Here is a 22,592-nt window from a genome sequence, read left to right on the forward strand (position 1 = left end):
TGGGACTTTGAAAGTATAAACAATATGATGTCTGACTTAGTAATGTCTGCTAAATTTACAAAACATGATTATTTGCAAGGTTCTACAAATTATGATAGTATGTATTGCTATAACCATTATGGTAACAGTTCTTTGCATAAATCTGCACAACCAAGAAATGTTTTAAATTATAATCAATGGGAACATTGTGCTACACCTCCAAAAGGGAGCTCTAGAACCGTGTATGACAAATATTCATACTTTCAAGGTTTTAACACTAGTAATGCTGAAACATTTTATTACAAATTGTCAAACAAGACAGGGATGAAAACCATGATAACCAACACAAAATTGATTTATTCTGATTCGTTCTTTGAAAAAATGAATACTTTTGGATTTGATTATTGGGACAAAAATGTTGATTTGAAAAGTGTTTGGGGTACAAAAGAATGGCAAGTACAGGGTTTAGAAGCTTTGTTTAGAGCCTGCATGATCCCAGAACAAATGACATTTTTAAATGACACTGTTCAACAAACCACCTGTCTTGGCTTAGCCAAAATCAAAGATTTAAAAAACCCGTCTATTCCAAAGCCAATAATGTTTAGCAATAGCTCTGAAACAGATGAAGAAATAGACATAAACCATATATTAAACCAAAACAGAACACATCCTGATTGGAAACAATGGTTGATCTGGCCCACAGATACAAATCACTGTCAAGATAGATTCCTGAATAAAACACAGGGTTTCAAAATGACCAGGCCAGACCCTAGATATCCCCAAAGACATCACCCAGGGATAATAACAACCTACAGTGTGGGCAAATTATGCCTTCAATGGCTACAAACTTCCACACTGCCTGAAATTAAGCAACACCTAACTTTACTTACTGATGGTGCTGACTTGCGTGATTTCATACTGGGACCACGCAAACAGCGTCAAAAGCGTTTCATAGCAGCCTCTGTATATGCAGCATACAATGAGGCCTGGAAGGTTACTCAAATTGAAACAGCAGAAAGAATACGGGAAATTGACCGTATTAATTTGGAAAAATCACTTTCTGTAGTGGACAATGGGTTAATGACTCTGTCCTCCAGAATTTTTTCATTGGACAGCATTGTGTCTTCAGCAATCGATATATTATCGCAAGACTTACTGTTATTACAACATGGACAGTCACAATTGCGTTCCATTGTACAGCTTGGCTGGACGTTACAAAATCTGCGTTCAGGCTATGTGCCTTGGCGTTTAATCAACACAACGTCACTATTCCAAATCTTTAACCTTACTGATAGACAAATCGGTATGGCGCAGAAGGGTGCTGATTATACAATCTTGAGCATTGAAAAACTAGAAAGATTACCAATGACAATGTCAGAACGACCTGTCAGTGAATGGATAATCCACGGAATCATAAATATTCCAATCTCAACCTTCAGGTTTCAATACTGCCAAAAATATATACAGGCTGGCATGTACGAGAAATTGGGAAAGGGGTACCTTAAAACAACTTGGAACCTGCCCTATTCACATGCATGTGTCAGTAACAAAGGACAGAAAGTGTTTCTTAGTGGCAACAATTGTGCTATGTCACTAAGCGGCACGCTTCTGTGTAACGGTATTAGTTTGCACGGAGCCTGTGAAGGGAATTCATACAACCTTTCATGTCACCAGCAAGGCGCACCTGCAACTGAAATAGAACCATTCTTTCAAAGACTCTATAATGGGAGTTACATTCTTATTGTAGACCGCAGATGTTGTAGTCTTATGCCCGGGACTCCTTATCTCGTCACTACGACGGCGAAGGTCAAGTGCTGTGGACGTTCTTTATTCCCCAGCTCCTTTCCAGACAGGGAGGCAAGGGCATGGCCCGGTTTGAAAATTACTTCTATTCGAATAGATACTTTAAGCAGAATGAAAACAGTGCTTCTTCAGACGCCTACAAGGCTCACGTCATCTAAAGAAACGTATGATCTACAAGTCGCAAGGACGACTGCAGAGATACATACATTATTATCAACTAATTCCCCCGTACATTTCGCGGACATCCTGAGCGAAATCTTAAATATTTCTGATACCACTGGGGTCTCAAAGGTATTTAAGACAGTATTTTCGATGGCATTAACACCATTCAAAGCCATACTGGGTATTTTTCCAGATTTCGTCCATTCGATTTTTGGCGGACTTCCCCTGATCCTGGGACTAATTGCAGGAATCCTATTCCTAGTCCTTATTTTTCGTTATGGCAACCCATGTCACAGATCAAACTCTCGCGACAATGGAAGATACGATCCTAGCCATTGGATACCGGGACCGGATATCAAAAATCCTGGGACTCTCCCGGCTTAGAGACCTAAACATGACTTGGTTTCTATCATTTCGACCAATGTGGCAAAGGTGTGTTTTACCTGTACTAAAGTGTCTGCTATGCGGAGAAGAATGCGTGTTAGACACCTGTCTGACGCTACAATCGGATGCGCCAGTGGATGCAGATACACTGTTGGTTCCTACCAAGGTTCACGCACTGTGCTGCCCTCAAAGGCTGCCAATTCTGATGACGGCATTCCTGGAATCTTCACCACTACGATTGAAGGGTAGTGAAGTTCGAGATGAAAGCAGCATCGAACAGGTACGACCTTCTGTCAGCAATGCAAATCAGAATGTCAATGGAGACAATCATGCACACGAATGCATGGTTACCCCTATTTCCGACTTAGTGGAACTTTCCCATGAAGCTGTTGACAGTTTTTTCGAAAGCCTGAATGATATGATGTTCTCTCCGGAACAGAAATAGAGACTTTTGAGTAAACTCGCACACGGCGTTCCCTGAATTCGGCCTTCAACTTTAAAAATAAAGTCACATGAACAATTACAATCCAGTTCACGGACAGCAACTTTTTTCAGCAAGCCCTTAAAAAAAAATTCTATATATTTTCTCCCCGGGACACTGATCTTCTGCTTAAAGTAAGAAACTATTGCTAGAGAACTAAGATTTCTATTTTAGATACTTTATATAGACTTTAGCTGCCCGCTGGTATGTTCACAAATATTTTATTATGTGATGAAATGGTCTCGACCTTCCTTTCTGTATAGCTATATTAAGAGCCATTTCATGTGTATTTCTCATATACCAAAAAGCAATAATGCATAACAATGCGTGTTTAATTTTGCATTTAATTCATAGCTTAAGTGCATACAATATATATGACTGCATTTTTTCAGTATATTTGAAAATTTCAAAATGCATTTATGTATTTTGGGGTGGTAAGGTATACACTATACTCTATAGTATGTTGTACTATGTTATACTATGCATAGATTAGTAGATATGACCATAGTTAGCGTGGAGTGGGTGTCGTGTATTTCTATAGGTTCTGAATCGATCCCCCTATTCCTGACCCTATTCTGGTTAAACTACCTAGCTAGTTAACTAACAGTCAGCCCATGAGGCAAGAAAACCCCCATGATGCAGATACCGTTATCTGACGCAGTCACACTACGGCACAGGAACGTGTTATCTGATTAGGTCATAACGCTTGAGATCTAATTAGACAAGCGACATTCCTCCAGCCCCTGATAAGGCATACGACGTTCTCATAACAAATCAAACCTATGACAACCTGGACAATCCGTGCGGCCATTGTTTTGATTTCACAGAGAACTTTTGCAAAAGAATGTGCTAACGAGCAAGTCGTATGACATCTTTATTGACGTACCTATGTCCATCCTTACGTCAATCCCGGCACCTTTAAGGTATAAATATTGCCGACCTTGCCCTATGCAAACACACGCGTGGTGACAAGACGGAGCAGCCATACTTGCCGAAGCCGAGAGCAGAAGCAGACCCCGCTGGCAGCAGCCCCGCCTTCCTGACGCGCTGAGAGACGCGCTGCTATCTCAAGCCGAGAGACCCAGCACCGGCGCTTCCGGGTAGCCCTCGCAGGCAGCCTGGAATATCGAGAGCAGAGAAAGAGATACCATTCCTCATTCATCCTAAATTCCAGGTACAGAACTGAATAACCCCTCACAGAGAATTCTTTAGTTATTCACTTGGCAAAAACAAACTTAACTTAAACTGTAACTTTCTATTCCCGCCCACGCATTAGACTTAGGTCAGGTACACGGGGTAGGCGTATTTAGAAACACCAGTTGAGTACGTTTAGTCAAATGTATATGTGTATGTAAATATATTTTAATCATTTTAAACATACTATGGCTCAGAAACCATATCAATGTTTTTACAGTATTATTTTATACTATTGCTTCTAATGTATGCACTTTACTTAACTATAAGTATTGCAATAATATCGATCCATTTCTCTTGTACGAGAAAAGAGACTGATCAATAAATAACATCTTTTATTGAACACGCCCGTCTCTTCCTTTTCTCTACATTCTGATGAGACTAAGAATGCACATACTGACTGAGTAAAATAATTGCCTTGTGCTCACACGACTCTCGAGATTGACTCTTGATTAGGGGAGAGCAAAGTTGTCATGTTCTATGGTTGTCAGAAACTAAATCCCTTCTTGTCTAATCAGGGAAGTTAATCCTTCCTTGAACATTCGAGAAAGTTTCTAGCGAACTCTGAGCTTAGCTGGCAAACCCAAAAATTAAGTCTAGTATCGACAGTAGTAGACCTAGTTAACGTCTGGCCTAGGCCTTTACTGCTGTAGGTACTATTCCAATGCGCAGAGCCTATTGGGAAAATAGGAGCTACACTACACTCTATATGGAAGATGTGAACTGACCACCTGGCATTAGAGCTACGGGACATGGTGAATGGCCTCACCTTTTACTAATAATTATGCTCTGTTTAATCTCTTTTAAATCATAAGAGAAAAATCTAATAACGCTCACACATGGTTCACAAAGGAATTAACACCTTACAAATGCATAAAAGGAAATTGGAACAGTAATGGCATAAGGATCCCTCTGATACTCTAAGCTCTGAACAACAACTGGCCAGTAAATCCTATAAGTGAGACTAGCAGAATGCAAATAGAGAGTGCTGTGACCAACTAATACAGGAACTTAAAGTGGTTGGGATCTTGAAAGCACTGCTTATTCATTCTTAGAGGCCAGTTAATTGGTGTGACTCAGTCCAAAATTATTTTTGGGATAAGAGTGAGCTTATCTGTGCCAAGACTGAAGACCCTGTAGTCAAAAGTACAGCGGTGGATTCAGTTTCATCGAAATGGACTTTGCTCTTGTGCATTTACATTTTATAAATATGTCACATGAGGAAACCATTTCTTTTAAATTGGCTTTGAAACTGACTATCTACTTTCTCAAATGATCAATCAATGCTATGGTGAGATGAGCTCATTTATTCAAAACATTGTAAATGGATCATTTTAGGAAGTTGTAATCCCTGCTTCTAGAAAGCAATCTTGGATCACCCCACTTCTGAGGAAAGATGGTGGCAATGTTTAGTTGCCGTCCAACTATTGTCCCAGTTCAAAGATCCCATGGTTTCTAAAACGTTTATCAAAAGTGGCCACCGTACAACCATAGGATTATATTCTGGCATTCTTGGGATAGACAATCCTGTTTCAGCTCACATAGAGGCACAGAAGCTGCTTTGACTGATGCTGGTTATCTATTTAGATCTCGTAGGTTCTAGGCACCCAGCTCTACTGAAGTTCCTGGATCTCTCTGTGGTCTTTTGCCAACCTTGACCACCCTAAGCTATTAGAATTACTTGCTAGGGTTGCAGGATTGGGTGAAGGACCTTAGTTGGGTAGTCTTCTTTTTAGCTGATTGATCATCTATGGGTGTCGTGAATCAGTGTCAGGCTGAGCCCATGACGTTTAACTGTTGGGTTCCACAGGAATCATGATGTAGTGTTTTATCTAGGAAACCTGAATCGATATTCCTATTTTATGCCCTTGTCCGGCTATAATCAATAATATCCATACAACGGCATAATAACCATATCCATAATTCAGTCGTAGCACATGCTGTCACATTAAGCAAGGCTGCTTCTCCGGCCCCCTAGTAAGCACACCGAGTTCTCTAAACAAAACCAAGCCTCCAGCAACCTTGGAAATCCCCCTTGCTTTTGTTTTGATTTCGTCCTAGAACTCCTGTAAAGCACTGTAAGAACGGGCAGTTCTTAGTGACATCTTTATTGACGTCTTATGTCCAACCTTACGTCAAACCCAGGCACCTTTCAGGTATAAATATACCAACGTTGCCTTAAGCAAACACACGGTGGTGATTCTGGAGCAGAGCAGCTATCTACTTGCCCGAGAGCCCAGCTGATGCGAGAGCCCACGGAAGCTGCCCCTCCTCTTTGACGCGCTGAGAAAGACGCTGTCTTTTATCCTGCCGAGAAATCCAGCTCCGGCGTTTCCAGCCTACCCTTGCGGGTTGCTGGGATATCGAGTCCTGAGAGAGAGATACCAGACCTCCTGCTTTCTATTACCCAGGTACGGAACTGACTAAACCCTTACAGAGAATTCTTGAGTCAGATTCTTGGCAAAACAAACTTAACTTAAACGCCTACTTACTTACTCCTTCCCACGTATCAGACTTAGGTCAGGTACACCGGGGTAGGCGTATTTAGAAGCACCAGTTGAGTATGATTAGTCAATGTATATATATATGTATATATTTTATCTATTTTAAAGTATCATATGGCTAAAAAACCATATCAATGCTTTTACAGTATTATTTTATAATCCTCCTTTTACTGTACGCACTTTACTTTACCATGAGCATTACAATCATGGCAATTCATTTCTCTTGTATGAGGAAGAAGACTGCTCAATAAATAACACCTTTTATTGAAAACGCCCGTCTCTCTTTTCTCTGCATTCTGGTGAAACTAAGTACGCACATTTGACTGAGCGAAATAGCTGTCTATTGTTTTCACACGACTCTAGAGATACACTCTTATTCAGGGAGAGCAAAGTTGTCATGTTTTATGGTTGTCAGAAGCTAATCCCTTCTTGTCTATCCAGGGAGGTTAAACTCCTCCTCGTTTATTCGAGAGTTTCTAGTGACCTCTGAGCTAGCTGGCAACCCTTAAGTCTAATATAGTCAGTAGAGACCTAGTTAACCTCAGTCCTACGTCTACACTGCTGAATATATTATTCCAATGCGCAGAGCCTATTGGGAATATAGGAACTACACTACATGGCGCCCAACGTTTGGTAAGGCGATAAATCTAACGCAAGACGTTAGAGTAACTCAGTCGTGCTTTTTCACACAGACCCTTTTCCCGTAAAAACTCCAAAAGACGTCTGGAGTGGGTAAAAGGCTAAAAATCCGCCGAAACTTAGTAGCAAGAGATTTCTATGTATAGTTTTGGTATAGTCAACGTTGAAGGATACAGTGTTCCAAAAATATTGTGCACCTAATCTTTGTTTCCTTGAAACTTGATCTGCAACAAAAACCTTTCTGTCAGTAAAAAAATGACAGAAAGTGAAGAAGAAAGGGAGGCAGCTAGAATAGCAGCTCGACTCCTAGAGGATGACACTAGTCTCCTGCAGACCGACCCGAATGCAATACTCATTCCGGTCAACATAAGAAAAACTATAACTCTTAAACTTATAGAGAATAGACTAACATCGAGAGGTGGTATAGTCGTATTCGTAATTGAGGCACATGAATATCCGCAGACAGAGGTATTCTATTCATGGATAAACTTTCCAGCAGCAAATGCTGTCACACACGAATTCCACTATTACAAAATAGGGAAACCACCGGATGAATACACTCCTTTCGAGGAGGTGGAAATCCCATTAAAATACCAAGAGCACCTGCTCTGGTTTAAAGGCGCCCTAAAACATAATAATCACATCACCAGGCTCGGTCCACTAGGTAGACCAGGAGCAACCTGGCCGGTTCTAGCCAGCTACACACCACATCCAGACATTGAAAAAATGTCAATACCAGAACTTTTAGCACAGCTAAAACAACTGATTAAAATTCATAGACAATTAGTCCAATATGTAATGCGGACTTCGACAGTCCAACCAGCTATTAACATTCCACAGCTGACCCCTCATCAGGGGAACACAAATAAAATTACACCACAGAACATACAATCATGTCTGGGTAAAGTACCAACAAAACGGGAACAAATTCCATTCTGGTTAGCACAACAAATCACTCAAATAGAGGCAGTATGTCCGGATACTACCCCTACTGAGAAACACAGAATTCTGACTATCTGCCTTCCAATGGGGATCGCACCACATGTGGAGGACTGTGACACTTGGGGCACAGTCTTTGCTTCCATTTACACAAAAACACATGGTGTTCCGTTCATGGCGGTAATACCCGATGTGCTAAGACAGATTCAAAATGAATACGGTCCGGAACCTGCTTTAACTCTGGGTATGAAATTACTAAAAGACTTCAAGCAGGTCTCGGCTATATTATTAGCCAACATAAAAGGGGAAGCAGCATATGTGGTAATCCGTCAGAAATTGAAAGAAACAGATATAGCAGAACAGCCATTTGAACTTGCCAGAATCATAGAAAAATCCTATGAAGAACTATGAAGAGATAGTTTGGGTGGGAAACCCGTAAAACCCCAACTAACTGAAAATCCTGAAAAAATATTTATTAAAAATAATCTAAACACTCCAAAAAAGAGCTGGGATAGAAATAAACAATCCACTCCCAAAGAAAAAAGATTCCAGTCCAGAGGAAGGTCTCCTCGGCTGAGAGAAAGATCTCCGGACCAAGGACACAAGTCTCCCCAGAGGGAGCCCTCTGAGAAAAGATACAACCTTAGAAATAGGGATAATCTAAAGAAACCTGATAGATATCAAGATATTGATACACGTCCCTCTCGATCTTTTCAGACTTCCTCGCAGAAATCGGAAAGAAGAGGACGATCAGAACAAAGGGAAGAGCACGTCAAGTCCAAAGACAAAGAACCTGCTCATCAAAGTAAAAAATTACAATTTCTAAAAAAGAAGGTAGCCAGCATTAAAATAATCAAATATGCCGAGGATACTGAGGACACAGCTGAAAAACGGAGAGTGGGCCCAGACAGTGCTAGACAGCGCAGCAGAAGTGACCATAGCTCGCAAGATCCTGATGAATCATCTGGAGACAGTGGACACGAATGAATACATTCAAGTGGAAACTGCAGACAGCAGAGTTAGCAAACCTCATAAAATATACGAGATAACATTACGTATAGAGGGAGATAAGACTAGGAAAGTAAGGGGTCTATTTTGGGATAACCTTTCCAAAGGCTATGACATCCTTCTAGCTGAAAAGGACTGGCCACCAGAGTTTGTCGGGGAGTGCCCTCATGGCAAAGAAATGATTATGCCTGCCTTCTCAAATTACATTCCAATTCACAAAAAATATACACTTGCAAGAAAGTGGGCAGTAGCCCAAGCTCCTGCATTATATAAAAATCATGTAGGATGGGATGAGGACTCTCCTCCTCACAAAATCCAATTAAAATGTCAACCAACTGCACAAAGGCAGTACCCAATTAAGCAAGAAGCTAAAAAACAGGTCAGGGAGATCTTAGATCAACTTGAATACCAGGGGGTGATTGAAACATGCACCTCACAAATGAACAATCCTTTGTTTCCTGTCTCCAAGCCAGACGATTCATATCGTCTTGTTTTGGACTGCAGACACCTTAACTCATGTTGCATGACATTTGCAGTACAAAACTCACACAGTGCAGCACTAATGAATAACATCGCGCGCAAAAAATACAAAACAACATTAGACATCTCTAATGGATTCTTTTGTCAAAACATTGCACCTGAAAGCAGGTATTTGACCGCTTTCTAGATAATGGGCTCGCAAAACAATTTCTGTCGACTCCCACAGGGGTTCAAGAATAGCCCAGGATTATTCTCAGCAAGAGTAACAGAGTTACTACAAATGTATGATGATGAGGCATTATCTTATGTCGATGACATCTATCTAACAGACGATGACTTGGATACTCACTTGAAAAGAGTGAACACCATAATACTTGGGTTCGCAGCAGAGGGTTACAAATTCAACTTTAAAAAGTCACGAATTGCCCATCTAACTGTCCTGTTTTTAGGATATGAATTATCAAGTGAAGGCAAAAGCCTAGCAGACAACTTCTTAGAAAAGTGTGCTGTACTCCAAGCACCAAAAACGCTGAGGAACTTACAATCAATACTAGGATTCCTAAATTTTGGAAGAACATACATTCTAAATTATGCAGAGGGGTTAAACCTCTCTATGAATTAATAAAACCTGATTTTAAACCAATCAATTGGACTCAAAAACACACAGAAATGTTGAGATCATTGCAAACAGACATGTTAGCAAAAACAAAATTGCAAATCCGCGACAATACACGCAACCTTGTAATCCGAGTCATCCCAGGAAGATGCGGATTCACGTACCTGACCTCTAATGAGGGAGAAAAGGTACCAATAGCATACAAATCACACTTGTACTCACAAGCTGAAAAAACATTCAGTCTTGCGAAAAATGTTGTAAATGTGGTTCAAACAGCTGTAGCAAAAGAAAGAGCCCAGGCCCAAGGCAGACGGATTACTGTTTTAACAGCAGAATCAGCTTCGAGGCATTAACAAGCCCATGTAATTTAACTACCGTGGCATTAGATCCAAAATGGATACAATGGGAAAATTCTCTTGCTACAGAAAAAGTATAATACTATTTTGACCCGGAAATGAAAAAATTGAAATATCTAACATATGAAAAAGAATATCCTCTGCCTGAAGACATTCTGCCCATACAACTTTACGCCTGCGTAATATACACAAACAGTTATGCAGAACCCTCAGTTTGGGGAAAACAAGCTTATAACGCTATGTGCGAGGTTGTCAAATGCCGGTGGCGCGGAGATAAATTGAGACCACTGGTAACAATGTCACAATCTGTAAAAGACAATTCAGGTCAACAAACTGAATTAAGAGCTTTAAATATGGCGCTCGACATTGCCAATCGCGAATTCCCGACACTAATAGTGTGCGATTCGCATTCCTGCGTCAAATCATACAATAATGACTTGCAGACATGGGTTGAAAACTGTTACAAAGATGACACAGGTGCCACAATTAAGCAAAAATCGCTTTGGGAACAAGTAGTTCTTGTAAAGAAAGAACTACAAAAGACTCACGTGAGACATACACTGAGTCATCAGCGTGATGGCGTTCACGCTGCAGGGAATTCATTGGCTGAGACATCCACAGCGGAAGCAACTAAACCGGCTTCCGTAGCCACAAAAAAGTGTTCAGAAAAATACATAGACGGGGAAACCATGCTGGCGGTAAAAATGTCTTCAAAAGGCGACTGTGCAGCATTACCCGTGAACTATCCACTCAATTATACATACATAATCGATGCAAACTCCGTTCCTTTTGCTCGAATCCCTGGAGTGGGGGATAGAGTAATTCCAAACACGAACAGGAGAATCTTCTTAATACAAGAAGCACATATGGGATTAGGTCTAAGGCATCAGATGATCAAGGAATCTCTGACAGAATTACAATCAGAATACTGGTGGCCGGGAATGAGCGTAGATAATCACAAATTTGCGAAAAATTGTGAAAACTGCAACATAGATCGCATTGGCGAACCGGCCGAAGTAGTGCCAGAACACCTAGTAGAAATCATAAGGCGATCTATACGCATGATTAAACAGGAAACATGCGTCCCAATGTATATTATTTAAGACTAGATTCACTTAAAATGTAGACACCAGCGCTCGGCTGACGCCAGAACTGTTATAAAAGATTTGCGAGTCTATATTGGCAAATACGCAATTGGCATGCTACATTCTGACCAGGGTCCTGCTTTTAGCTCTCGAGCTTATAAGGAGGCCATGACCAGCATGGGCATTGCATTGCGGTACACTTGTCCCTTCCATCCTAAGGGAAACGGGATTGTGGAAAGAAAAAACCGAGACATAAAGCAATCTATAACGGCGAGGGTATTAGGTACAGGTACTGGGTGGGTCCAACATTTAACAAGTGTCCAACGTAGTCTTAACAATCTGCCAAGAAATTCTCTAAAAGGTTTCAGTCCGTATGAACTATTGTTCGGGACTAGAATGCACATTCAGGACCTCGATAGTCAGACTTCAGTGGTAGAAGAAACATGCTTTGATATCAAAGATCGTTTGGCTATTTTACAGGACTTAAATGAAACAAGAAAAGACCTGAGCAACGTAAAGCTAAAACAGCAGCCAACAGCCACTGAAGAGAAACCACCTGTCCCAGCAAGGCCTGTCTGGATTCCAAAGATTGGGGATCTGGTCAGAGAGTAGATCGCGGTGAAGAAGGAATTTGGGCCTTCTTACAGAAAAACAGTACCTGTTTTAGCTGTCAACGGAACAAGATCAGTTGTACTACCGCCCCTTGCTGGTAAAAAGGAGAACCGAGTTTTATCCATCGACCTGGTAAAACCACAATCATGTGGCCGATAATAAGTAGTAGGCCCAGTGGACTCCCAAGAAATAGCAGAAGACCACATCTTGCTACAGTCCAAGAGGTTCAAACTGAGAGACTAATCACATTTGAAAAACCTGCAGTGATTAAAAAGGGACTATGCAATAATGCCATGGAACTTGTGCCTCTTGAAACCCAAATTGAAACAGTTCGTCAAGAAACACCAGTCTACAACGATATAGCCTCAGACTATGCTAATAAAACAAAGAAAATTCCAAAAACAAATAAAAATCCGGAAGCGATTCCAACAATTGACAGAACTGCATCTGGCTACTTCATCAATTTCGATGTCTTTTCTGAGGATCCGAGCGAACAAGAAGAACAGCCAACAGCTAAATGTTTTAAAGACAAAGTACCAGAACTCTTTCATGAACTCAAAGAAACCTATCTGATTTCTCCATGGATTGAATTTTGGATTGTGTTAGGTGTACTTTTCCTCTTGCTTTGGCTCATCATGGTTCTTTGTTTGGGAAAATTCATTGAGGGAAAATATAGTACAATGGACACAGCAAGTCAGAACATCAACTTGGTCCTAAAGCCACACAAGTCATCTCACATCGAGAAAAGAGAACTTTCATCCGTGAATGTCACAGCCAATCCAATACCCGGTGGGGTAGCTTGGGACAAAACAGATTACGATATTTATGGCCCGGTCGAGCTCTTGAAGTATCCACACCAGTTCAAGATTTCATTGAGTGACTTTGTAAAACCGAGCACATTCTGTGATGATTGGGACTTTGAAAGTATTAATGATATGATGTCAGATTTAGTAATGTCAGCAAAATTTACAGAACATGATTACTTGCAGGGTTCATCTAATTATGAAGAATTGTACTGCTACAACCACTTTGCACATCACTATTTGCATAAATCTGCCCAACCTAGAAATGTTTTCAATTATAATCAGTGGGAACACTGTGCAACTCCACCAAAAGGCAGTTCAAAAACATTTTATGAGAAATTCCCATACTTCTCAGGGTTTAACACAAGTGAAGCAGAAGTGTTTTATTTCAAAATGTTAAATAAGACAGGAATGAAAACAATGCTGACAAACACTAAATTAATCTATCCGGGAGATTTCTAACGGGAGCTATATTCTAATAGTGGACCACAGATGTTGTGGCATGGTGCCAGGAAAAGCGTATCTAGTTAGCGTTAGTTCCATGGTCACTTGCTGTATGCAAGTATTGTTTCCAAACAGAACTCCAGACAGGGAGGAAAACATTTGGCCATTTTTGAATATCTCTTCTATTCGAATTGATACTTTAAGCAGAATGAAGTCTGTCCTTTTGCAGACAACTGTGCCCTTGACGTCATCAAAAGAAACGTATGATCTGCAAGTCGCAAGGACAACGGCAGAGATACATAGCCTTTTATCAGCAAATTGCCCCCTACATTTCGCAGACATGTTAAGCCAAATCCTAAATATGTCCGATACTGGCGGTATCCCACATATATTTAAGACAATTTTTTCGGGACTGTTAACACCCTTCACAACAGTTCTGGGCATTTTTCCTAATTTTGTCCATTCTGTCTTTGGCGGCCTACCACTCCTGTTGGGACTCGTAGCAGGCATTCTATTTTTGATACTTCTGCTTCGTTATGGCAAGCCAAAACGCAGACAAGACTCCAGCAATGATGGAAGAAATGATCCTAGCTATACGCTATCGGGACCGCATAACTAAAGTCCTTGGATTAGCCCGGCTAAGAGATCTGAATATGACCTGGTTTCTTTCATTCAGACCCATCTGGCAGAATTGTATCTTACCTGTGCTGCGATGTATGCTATGCGGAGAAGAATGCGTGTTGGACGTCTGTCTTACACTACAATCAGCAGTACCATTGGATACAGATACTTTGCTAAGTCCTGTAACGGCTCATGCATCGTGTTATCCCCAGCGGTTACCAATCCTGATGATGGCATTCGTTGAGACTTCACCACTGCGGTTAAAGGGTAGTGAAGTAAGAGATGAGAGCAACATCACCCAGGTACGACCTTCTGTGAGCACTGCTGATCCTGTCATTGATGATAGCAATCATGCTCACGACTGCACAGTTGCGGCATTTTCCAACTTGGTTGAACTTTCACCTGAAGCCGTAGACACCTTTTTTGCGAGTCTGTCTGAAATGATGTTTTCCCCCCAACAAAAAAAATAATAACTTTTAAGCAAACTAGTACACAGCGTTCCATGAACTCTGAATTCGGCCTTCGGCTTTGATAAACAAAAGCTACTGAACATATTTGGAACTATATTTTTTCTCTCTCCCCTGAAAGCGAAATTAAATTATTTTCCCGATTACAAAATATTGACCTTTTTTTTTTGGCACATGTACTCTGCTTGAAGTAGAACTATTCTTAGAGAACAGAGCTTCTATTTTAGGAACTCTAAAGACAATATATCACGTCAGCCTCTAGCATATTTACAGCAACTGTATTTATATGTGAAGGAATGGTCTCAACCCTTTTTTCTGTATTAAGAGCCATTTCATGTGTAAATTTCGCAAATCATTCATGCCGATATATATATGCATCCTTTTTAATGAATAATTACACTGCTTGAAAAGCGTACAGTACCTATAATCATTTTCATGTATTTCACATACACCATTTCAAATGCAAAAATGTATTTTGGGGTGGGTTGGTATACACATGCACCTTTTATGTTTACTATTGCCTAGTTTTTAGTAATGATGGACATTAATTCGTGGAGTGGGTGTAGTGTTTTATCTAGGAAACCTGAATCGATATTCCTATTTTATGCCCTTGTCCGGCTATAATCAATAATATCCATACAATGGCATAATAACCATATCCATAATTCAGTCGTAGCACATGCTGTCACATTAAGCAAGGCTACTTCTCTGGCCCCCTAGTAAGCACACCGAGTTCTCTAAACAAAACTAAGCCTCCAGCAACCTGGGAAATCCCCCTTGCTTTTGTTTTGATTTCGTCCTAGAACTCCTGTAAAGCACTGTAAGAACGGCCAGTTCTTAGTGACATCTTTATTGACGTCTTATCTCCAACCTTACGTCAAACCCAGGCACCTTTCAGGTATAAATATACCAACGTTGCCTTAAGCAAACACACGGTGGTGATTCTGGAGCAGAGCAGCTATCTACTTGCCCGAGAGCCCAGCTGATGCGAGAGCCCACGGAAGCTGCCCCTCCTCTTTGACGCGCTGAGAAAGACGCTGTCTTTTATCCTGCCGAGAAATCCAGCTCCGGCGTTTCCAGCCTACCCTTGCGGGTTGCTGGGATATCGAGTCCTGAGAGAGATACCAGACCTCCTGCTTTCTATTACCCAGGTACGGAACTGACTAAACCCTTACAGAGAATTCTTGAGTCATATTCTTGGCAAAACAAGCTTAACTTAAACGGCTACTTACTTACTCCTTCCCACGTATCAGGCTTAGGTCAGGTACACCGGGGTAGGCGTATTTAGAAGCACCAGTTGAGTACGATTAGTCAATGTATATATGTATGTATATATTTTATCTATTTTAAAGTATCATATGGCTAAGAAACCATATCAATGCTTTTACAGTATTATTTTATAATCCTCCTTTTACTGTACGCACTTTACTTGGATGTATGACGTTACAACGCATACTTTTACAACGCCTACCTTTACAATGCAATTTTTACACCGCAACATCCACTACAACGCACACCATTACAACGCATGCCATTAAAACGAATACTTTAAAAGTACCTTTACAACGCATTCCATTACAACGCATACTACATTTACAATGCATACCATTACAACGCATTACATTACATTGCATGTAAGGTAAGTATTGGATAGTGTAGGGGTAAAAATTACTATTCTAACTCCAGGGGGTGCAACAGTAGGGTAGGTTTTGGATAGTGTAGGGGTAAAAATTACTATTCTTACTCCAGGGGGTGCAACAGTAGGGTAAGTGTTGGGTGGTAATTTTATGCGCTGTAATGGTATGCGTTGTAATAACTGAGTTGTAATGACATGTGTTGTAGTGGTGTGCGATGTAGTGTCATGCGTTGTAATTACTGCATTGTAAAAACATGCGTTGTAATGGATTTTACGTTGTAAAAGTTGCGTTGTAATGGTAGTGCATTGTAAAAGTTGCGTTGTAAAGGTTGTTTCCCACTTTACTTTACCATGAGCATTACAATCGTGGCAATTCATTTCTCTTGTATGAGGAAGAAGACTGCTCAATAAATAACACCTTTTATTGAAAACGCCCGTCTCTCTTTTCTCTGCATTCTGGTGAAACTAAGTACGCACATTTGACTGAGTGAAATAGCTGTCTATTGTTTTCACACGACTCTAGAGATACACTCTTATTCAGGGAGAGCAAAGTTGTCATGTTTTATGGTTGTCAGAAGCTAATCCCTTCTTGTCTATCCAGGGAGGTTAAACTCCTCCTCGTTTATTCGAGAAAGTTTCTAGTGACCGCTGAGCTAGCTGGCAAACCTTAAGTCTAATATAGTCAGTAGAGACCTAGTTAACCTCAGTCCTACGTCTACACTGCTGAATATATTATTCCAATGCGCAGCGCCTATTGGGAATATAGGAACTACACTACAATGACTCTCACTTCACTTTCATGTATATGCACAACCCTTGCATGAATGTCTGACTAATATTCATGTAAGTTTTTACCGCTATAAAAATGATACTCAGGAGGTCTTATCTATGGCAGAATTTAACAAGAGTATTGAGGTTTTTCAGATGTGGATTAAGGCAAACCAGCAAGTTCGGAATGCCTAACAAACTGAATTTTTACTGATTGGTACTGATCACTGGCTGAAACTTAACAAAGTTGAATATTGTTTGTTTCTTGTTGCTTTGTCGGAGATGGTAATAAAGCACAAAGTATAAACATAGCAGTAGTTTTTGATGAACAGGTGGCAATGGATGGACAAGTCAAACAGATAATACATTTTTCAAATTACCAGATTAAGCTCTTATTAAAAACTAAACAGGCTTACAATTGCAAGAGCAAATATTCTGCTCCAAAAAGGATAACAGTAATTTTCTGTTAGCTGGTACTTTGCAAACCAATTTTAAAAAGCTGCAAGTTCTACAGACGTCTGCTGTGAGAGCACTTCTTAATATTCCCAACCCCTTGCATATTTCTGAGGCCTGCTGTAGTCTCTGGCGGTTTCTAGTAGCCCCTAGGATTATGTTGAAAACCTTACCTAAGACTCCCAGCTGATCCTCTCCCTCACCAACGAGGCCACAATTGTCAGAAACAACTTCCATGACGGTATAAAGGACGTCGCCACCTGGATGAGAGACAGCTGCCTCAAGCTCAAATCGGACAAGACTGAAATCCTCATCCTGGGGCCCAACACTTCTGTTTGGGTAGGCCCCTGGTGGCTCATCATGTTAGTACCCCCCCAGACACCACGGACCATAAACTCGGCATCATACTGAACTCATTGCTCACCATGAACTGCCAGATCACCGCCATCCCCACATCATGCTTCCACACTCTACGTCTGCTATGAAAGACCTTCCGATGGTTCCCCACTGAGGCCAGAAAGACAGTCGGCCATGCACTCATCAGCAGCAGCCTCGATTACGGCAACGCACTTTGTGCAGGCATCACCCAGAAACTCCTCAGGAAACTACAGAACGTTCAAAACGCTGCAGCCAGACTGGACCTCAACATCCCCCGTCGCAGCCACATCTCCTAACACCTACGAGAACTCCACTGGCTTCCAGTCAAAAAAAGAGTCACCTTTAAGCTCTTTACATATGCCTACAAAGCTCACCATGACTCCAGACCAGCATACCTGAACCACCACCTCTCATTCCATGTACCAACCAGACACCTCTGCTCCTCCCAACTACCCCTTGCCACCATCCCTCAGATCCACAAGACCCAGACCAGTGGAATATCCTTTTCGTTCCTCACCGCCAAACCCTGGAACACCCTGCCTCTCCACCTCAGGCTATCCCAGTCGCTAACCCAATCTCAAGACCTGGCTCTTCGACTGAACTGCATCTCCCAGCCGGACCTGCAGCCCCCGTGCCTTGAGAGCCTCACACGTGAGTAGCCGCACTTAGAAGTACTGATCGATTAATTGATCTGAATGTACAAACCTTTTTTGACAAAGCCGCTCTATACATAAAAGAGATACTCATATTGTTCTAGCAGATTTCTCAGATCTGGTGGGAAGTAGTCATTAATTCCACTGAAATGTACTAGGAATGAAGCTGGAGGGAAAATTCTCCCACCGTTGCCTGCTCCTTGCAGAAGCTGCTTCTACAACTTTTCCATCTTAGGGCTTTAGTATTATTGATTTGATATATGAGGGTGTGCAAAATGTTACCGACCAAACTCCCTTCTGGATTCTACTTCTAAACTTATGGGTAGAGTCCTTCTGGCCAGATTGGAATGCCGGTTAAAAGAGAATAATATCTTAACAGACGCCCAGTATGGATTCAGAAGGGGTATTGGAACGGTGGAGCAACGTGTAAATTTAGAGTTGCTCATAGGGAAATATACACAGGGTTTGGATCACTCCATCTCTGGTTCGTCGACCTGGTAAACCATGCCAAATTGTGGCAAACCTTAGCAGAGATGGGCGCACCTGGTGATATAACACACTTTCTCTCACTGTTATACGCCCATCTAACTTCAAAAATATGCTATGGCCAGAAAGGGGAATGCACCCCGCACTTTAGGGTTACTAGAGGAATTAGACAAGGCTGTGTCCTTGCCCCCTTTTATTTTCCCTTTATATCAATGGTATCGATTTTCTTTTACAGAGCTTGCCAGCTGATGCCCCTGTTATTGGTAAACGTGTCACCCCTGTTTTATTATATGCAGATGATGCAGTCCTAATATCTAGGACTGCAAATGGCCTCCAACTTTTGATCGAAAATTTTACATCCAACATAACTGAAAAGAACCTAAAAATAAATTTGGGCAAAACATTGGTTATGACAAGTGGGAAAACAAAATCGAAAAATAGAAATCACTATGTTGGGGGTAGCAAAATTGGAAGAACATCTACTTTTTCGTATCTGGGGTTACTTTATAATGGCAAGGGACCATGGGCTGCAAATCATTGTAAACTTAAGTTCCTGAGATCTAGTGAGGCGATTCTCAGATTTTCTGAGAAAATAGGGAATAAGCCCATACGTGAAATATTAAAGCTATATGGGAGCCAATGCATTACAGGGGTGTGCTACGTAGGAGCACTCTGGGGTATGGCAGATATCTCCCCATTACAAACTCTTGAAAATAAATTCCTGAGACGGGTTTTATCTGTGCCTAGTTCGACATCGATTTATATAGTTCATAAGGAGCTAGACACACCATATATAAGTGACTCGATTAGCGTAGCGGCCCTTGTATTGTGGCACCGAATCTTCACTAAAGAGGAAGCTCATTTCACGAAAGAAATAATTTTAGATTGCCTCACATTAGACCACCATAGAAACATACCCTGGCTGCATTACATTTGTAGCCTTATGGCTGAGTGCAATATGGTATCTCATTTTAAAGGTCCTGTGAGTATACAGATTTATGGTAAGATCGAGCTCAAGAGGAGATTCCTGAAATGCAGAGAAACTGAGAGGCTAATTGAACTTAGTACAAAATCAGGCATTAAATCATACTGCGAAGGACCACTTCTCTTTGGCATACAACCATATCTCATTTTTACTAGAAACTTACAGCACAGATTTTCTTTGACGAGATTAAGGCTGGGTACACTCCACTTTCAAGTAGCATTCCCAGAGATGGGAAAGTGGAGTCGAGATTTACCTAAGTGCCTGTGCGATGGTACAAGCCCCCAGAGTACTTTGCATTTTATACTTTTTTTGTAACTTTTACAGGGACATCAGAAAATGGTTTTTAAGATCCCTTTTTATATCAAACAAATTGTATTTTTATAATCTGCTTTTTATCATGTTTGCAATTTGGAAAACTCATCGATATGTAATGCAGTGATCCTCTTTACCCAGGTGGCAATTAAACTAAGAAAGGATCTCACTTATCTGGAATTGCTATATTATGAATCTGATTAGCTTGAATTTTCCCTATAAATCATTTGTTACACATTTTTGACTCAATGCTTTTATAAATATCGTGCTGCTATTGACTTGAGTTTTTAAATGTGTTTGTATTTTATTGTGTTCAGTGAAGCTCTGTACAATCCACTCTGTGTATTTTTTTGAAAGTTTTTTAGGATACAGTTGTGTATACTTATGATGAAATATCCTCCTGTGTAAATCTATCACAATATTTTATTCTCCCCAAATGATTATGATGATTGCTTTTTTGACATATGTAGTATGCTTTCATGGTTATATATTTATATACCGAATAAAGCTTGTTTTTTTTTATTTGATATATGTATGATATGATATGAAGTGAAGAGATGTAATGTGATGTGATGTGATACTGCACCTTACAGCAGTACCTGACCATAACATGAGTGCATGTACATCTTTAATCTGCGACACCAATGTAATGTACTGGTGCAGTGGCAGAAGTCTATGCGTCATGTAAGATGCTTAAATTCCTCTCCGAGCACCAATCATTAAGATTAATAAATGGCATACTATATATTTGCTATATGAATTTCATCTCAAGGCTACAGCCTGTTTTACTAATCACTTTACTGAAGAAGGTACATAGATTTACATTTTCCTACTTGTAATCCCTGGAGCTTAGAACCCTGATGATTAGTCATGTGCATTTCATGTATTAGTGTTGCATAAACGTTGTGGGTAGGACAAACTGTATTAGACCCAGTCCACATTTTCGTTTGACTTTACATTTTGTGTCATTTAAGGTTTTTCATCTCAGAGCAGCATAAAACCGGAAAGCCAAATCCAGGTAATGTCATTGCATTGCTTATACATTTCCACCTAGTTAAAGTGCGTATTAATTTGCAGGAATTTGCATCCATTTGACCCTGAGGTGAGACACAGTGAATCTAAATTAATACTGTATGGTGCTGTAATGTGGTAAAATACTATTTCAAAGTCTATATACGTTGCCTCACCCGTACAGGTGCATGCCTACAGAATGCCAGAATAAGATATAGCTTGAGAAAGTATCATGTCCACATGCGTAGAACTAGTACTCCATAGGTGCAGACCATCACCAATGTCTTTTATTGGGAATGTTGCTTAACTAGACTCAGGAGCGCATGTCTAGTGCTTAAGGTATTGCTAGTAGAAACTGGGGCCCTGGCTTTTATCGACAGCTTCCATTGTAATTGATTTTCTTCCATAGTGTATGAATGTATCCAATTGCTAACTTTGTGGACATTCAGCATGTATTAACACCTGGACTACAGAACAGGTTTTGGTCTCCCGAAGATGAGAGACCAAGCAATTCCTCTTAGCAAAGGCTGAAAATGTCCTCTAATGTATGCAATGTTTTTAATGATTATTGTAAGTATAAAAATGAATAGTAATGTAGCAAAAGCTAATGACTACAGGAATCCAGTAATTCTTCTCCTGAACTAAGCCTTAATTGTAGACAACTTATAAAATGTGCCAAAAATTCACATTCATTTTATTTTTGCTTTATTTTATAAACAATATTTCCGGCCAACATTTTAAATATTTAGTTCTATTCAGTTCATTCCAAAAGCATTCCCTGCCAAAACCACCACACGATCTTTCTTGCAGGGTGTCACAGGAATGCTCCACAATGGAAATACAAGCCGTGTTAATCAATCACTTAAATGACTAATTCTGGCGTCTGTAAGGGTTACTAGTTTACACCACCACATAATTTCTCAACCTATGACGAATATCCATTCTCAAGTTTAAGTCTGACTTGAACAAATAAACGGGGAATTATGCACGGAAATATTGTTTTTAATGAAAAGTTGAAAATAAAATGAATTTAAATTTTCACTAAATTTGAACTGGTGGAGAGGATTCTTACTTAAGAAGTAGAAACGTTTTTGTAGTGGCTGCAAGAACCCACAATAGTAGACAAAGACCCAGGTTGAAGTATGGTGTGAAACAAACAGGAGACGTGGATAATTTCCTTTTTGAGGAAACTGCATCAAAACCTGCCTAGAAGATGACTATCTGCGGATGGTATTCCTTTATGAACTATGACGAATTTTGATTTTCTGTGACTGGTTTAGATATCTGTGATCGACATAGAAGCACACTGCATACTGGCAATGCATTCCAATGA

General features: G+C 40.5%; 1 protein-coding gene across 1 annotated transcript in view; it reads left to right on the forward strand.

The window, feature by feature from the left end:
- HAAO (3-hydroxyanthranilate 3,4-dioxygenase) overlaps nucleotides 1-22,592 on the forward strand; it is a 955,259-nt gene that overhangs the window by 764,367 nt on the left and 168,300 nt on the right. Inside the window, exon 6 of the mRNA XM_078649691.1 lies at nucleotides 21,223-21,266. Within this exon, the coding sequence (XP_078505817.1) occupies nucleotides 21,223-21,266 (44 nt within the window). The remainder of the gene's footprint in view (nucleotides 1-21,222; nucleotides 21,267-22,592) is intronic.

The sequence above is a fragment of the Lissotriton helveticus genome, chromosome 6, assembly GCF_964261635.1.
Source record: "Lissotriton helveticus chromosome 6, aLisHel1.1, whole genome shotgun sequence".
Lineage (NCBI taxonomy): Eukaryota > Metazoa > Chordata > Amphibia > Caudata > Salamandridae > Lissotriton > Lissotriton helveticus.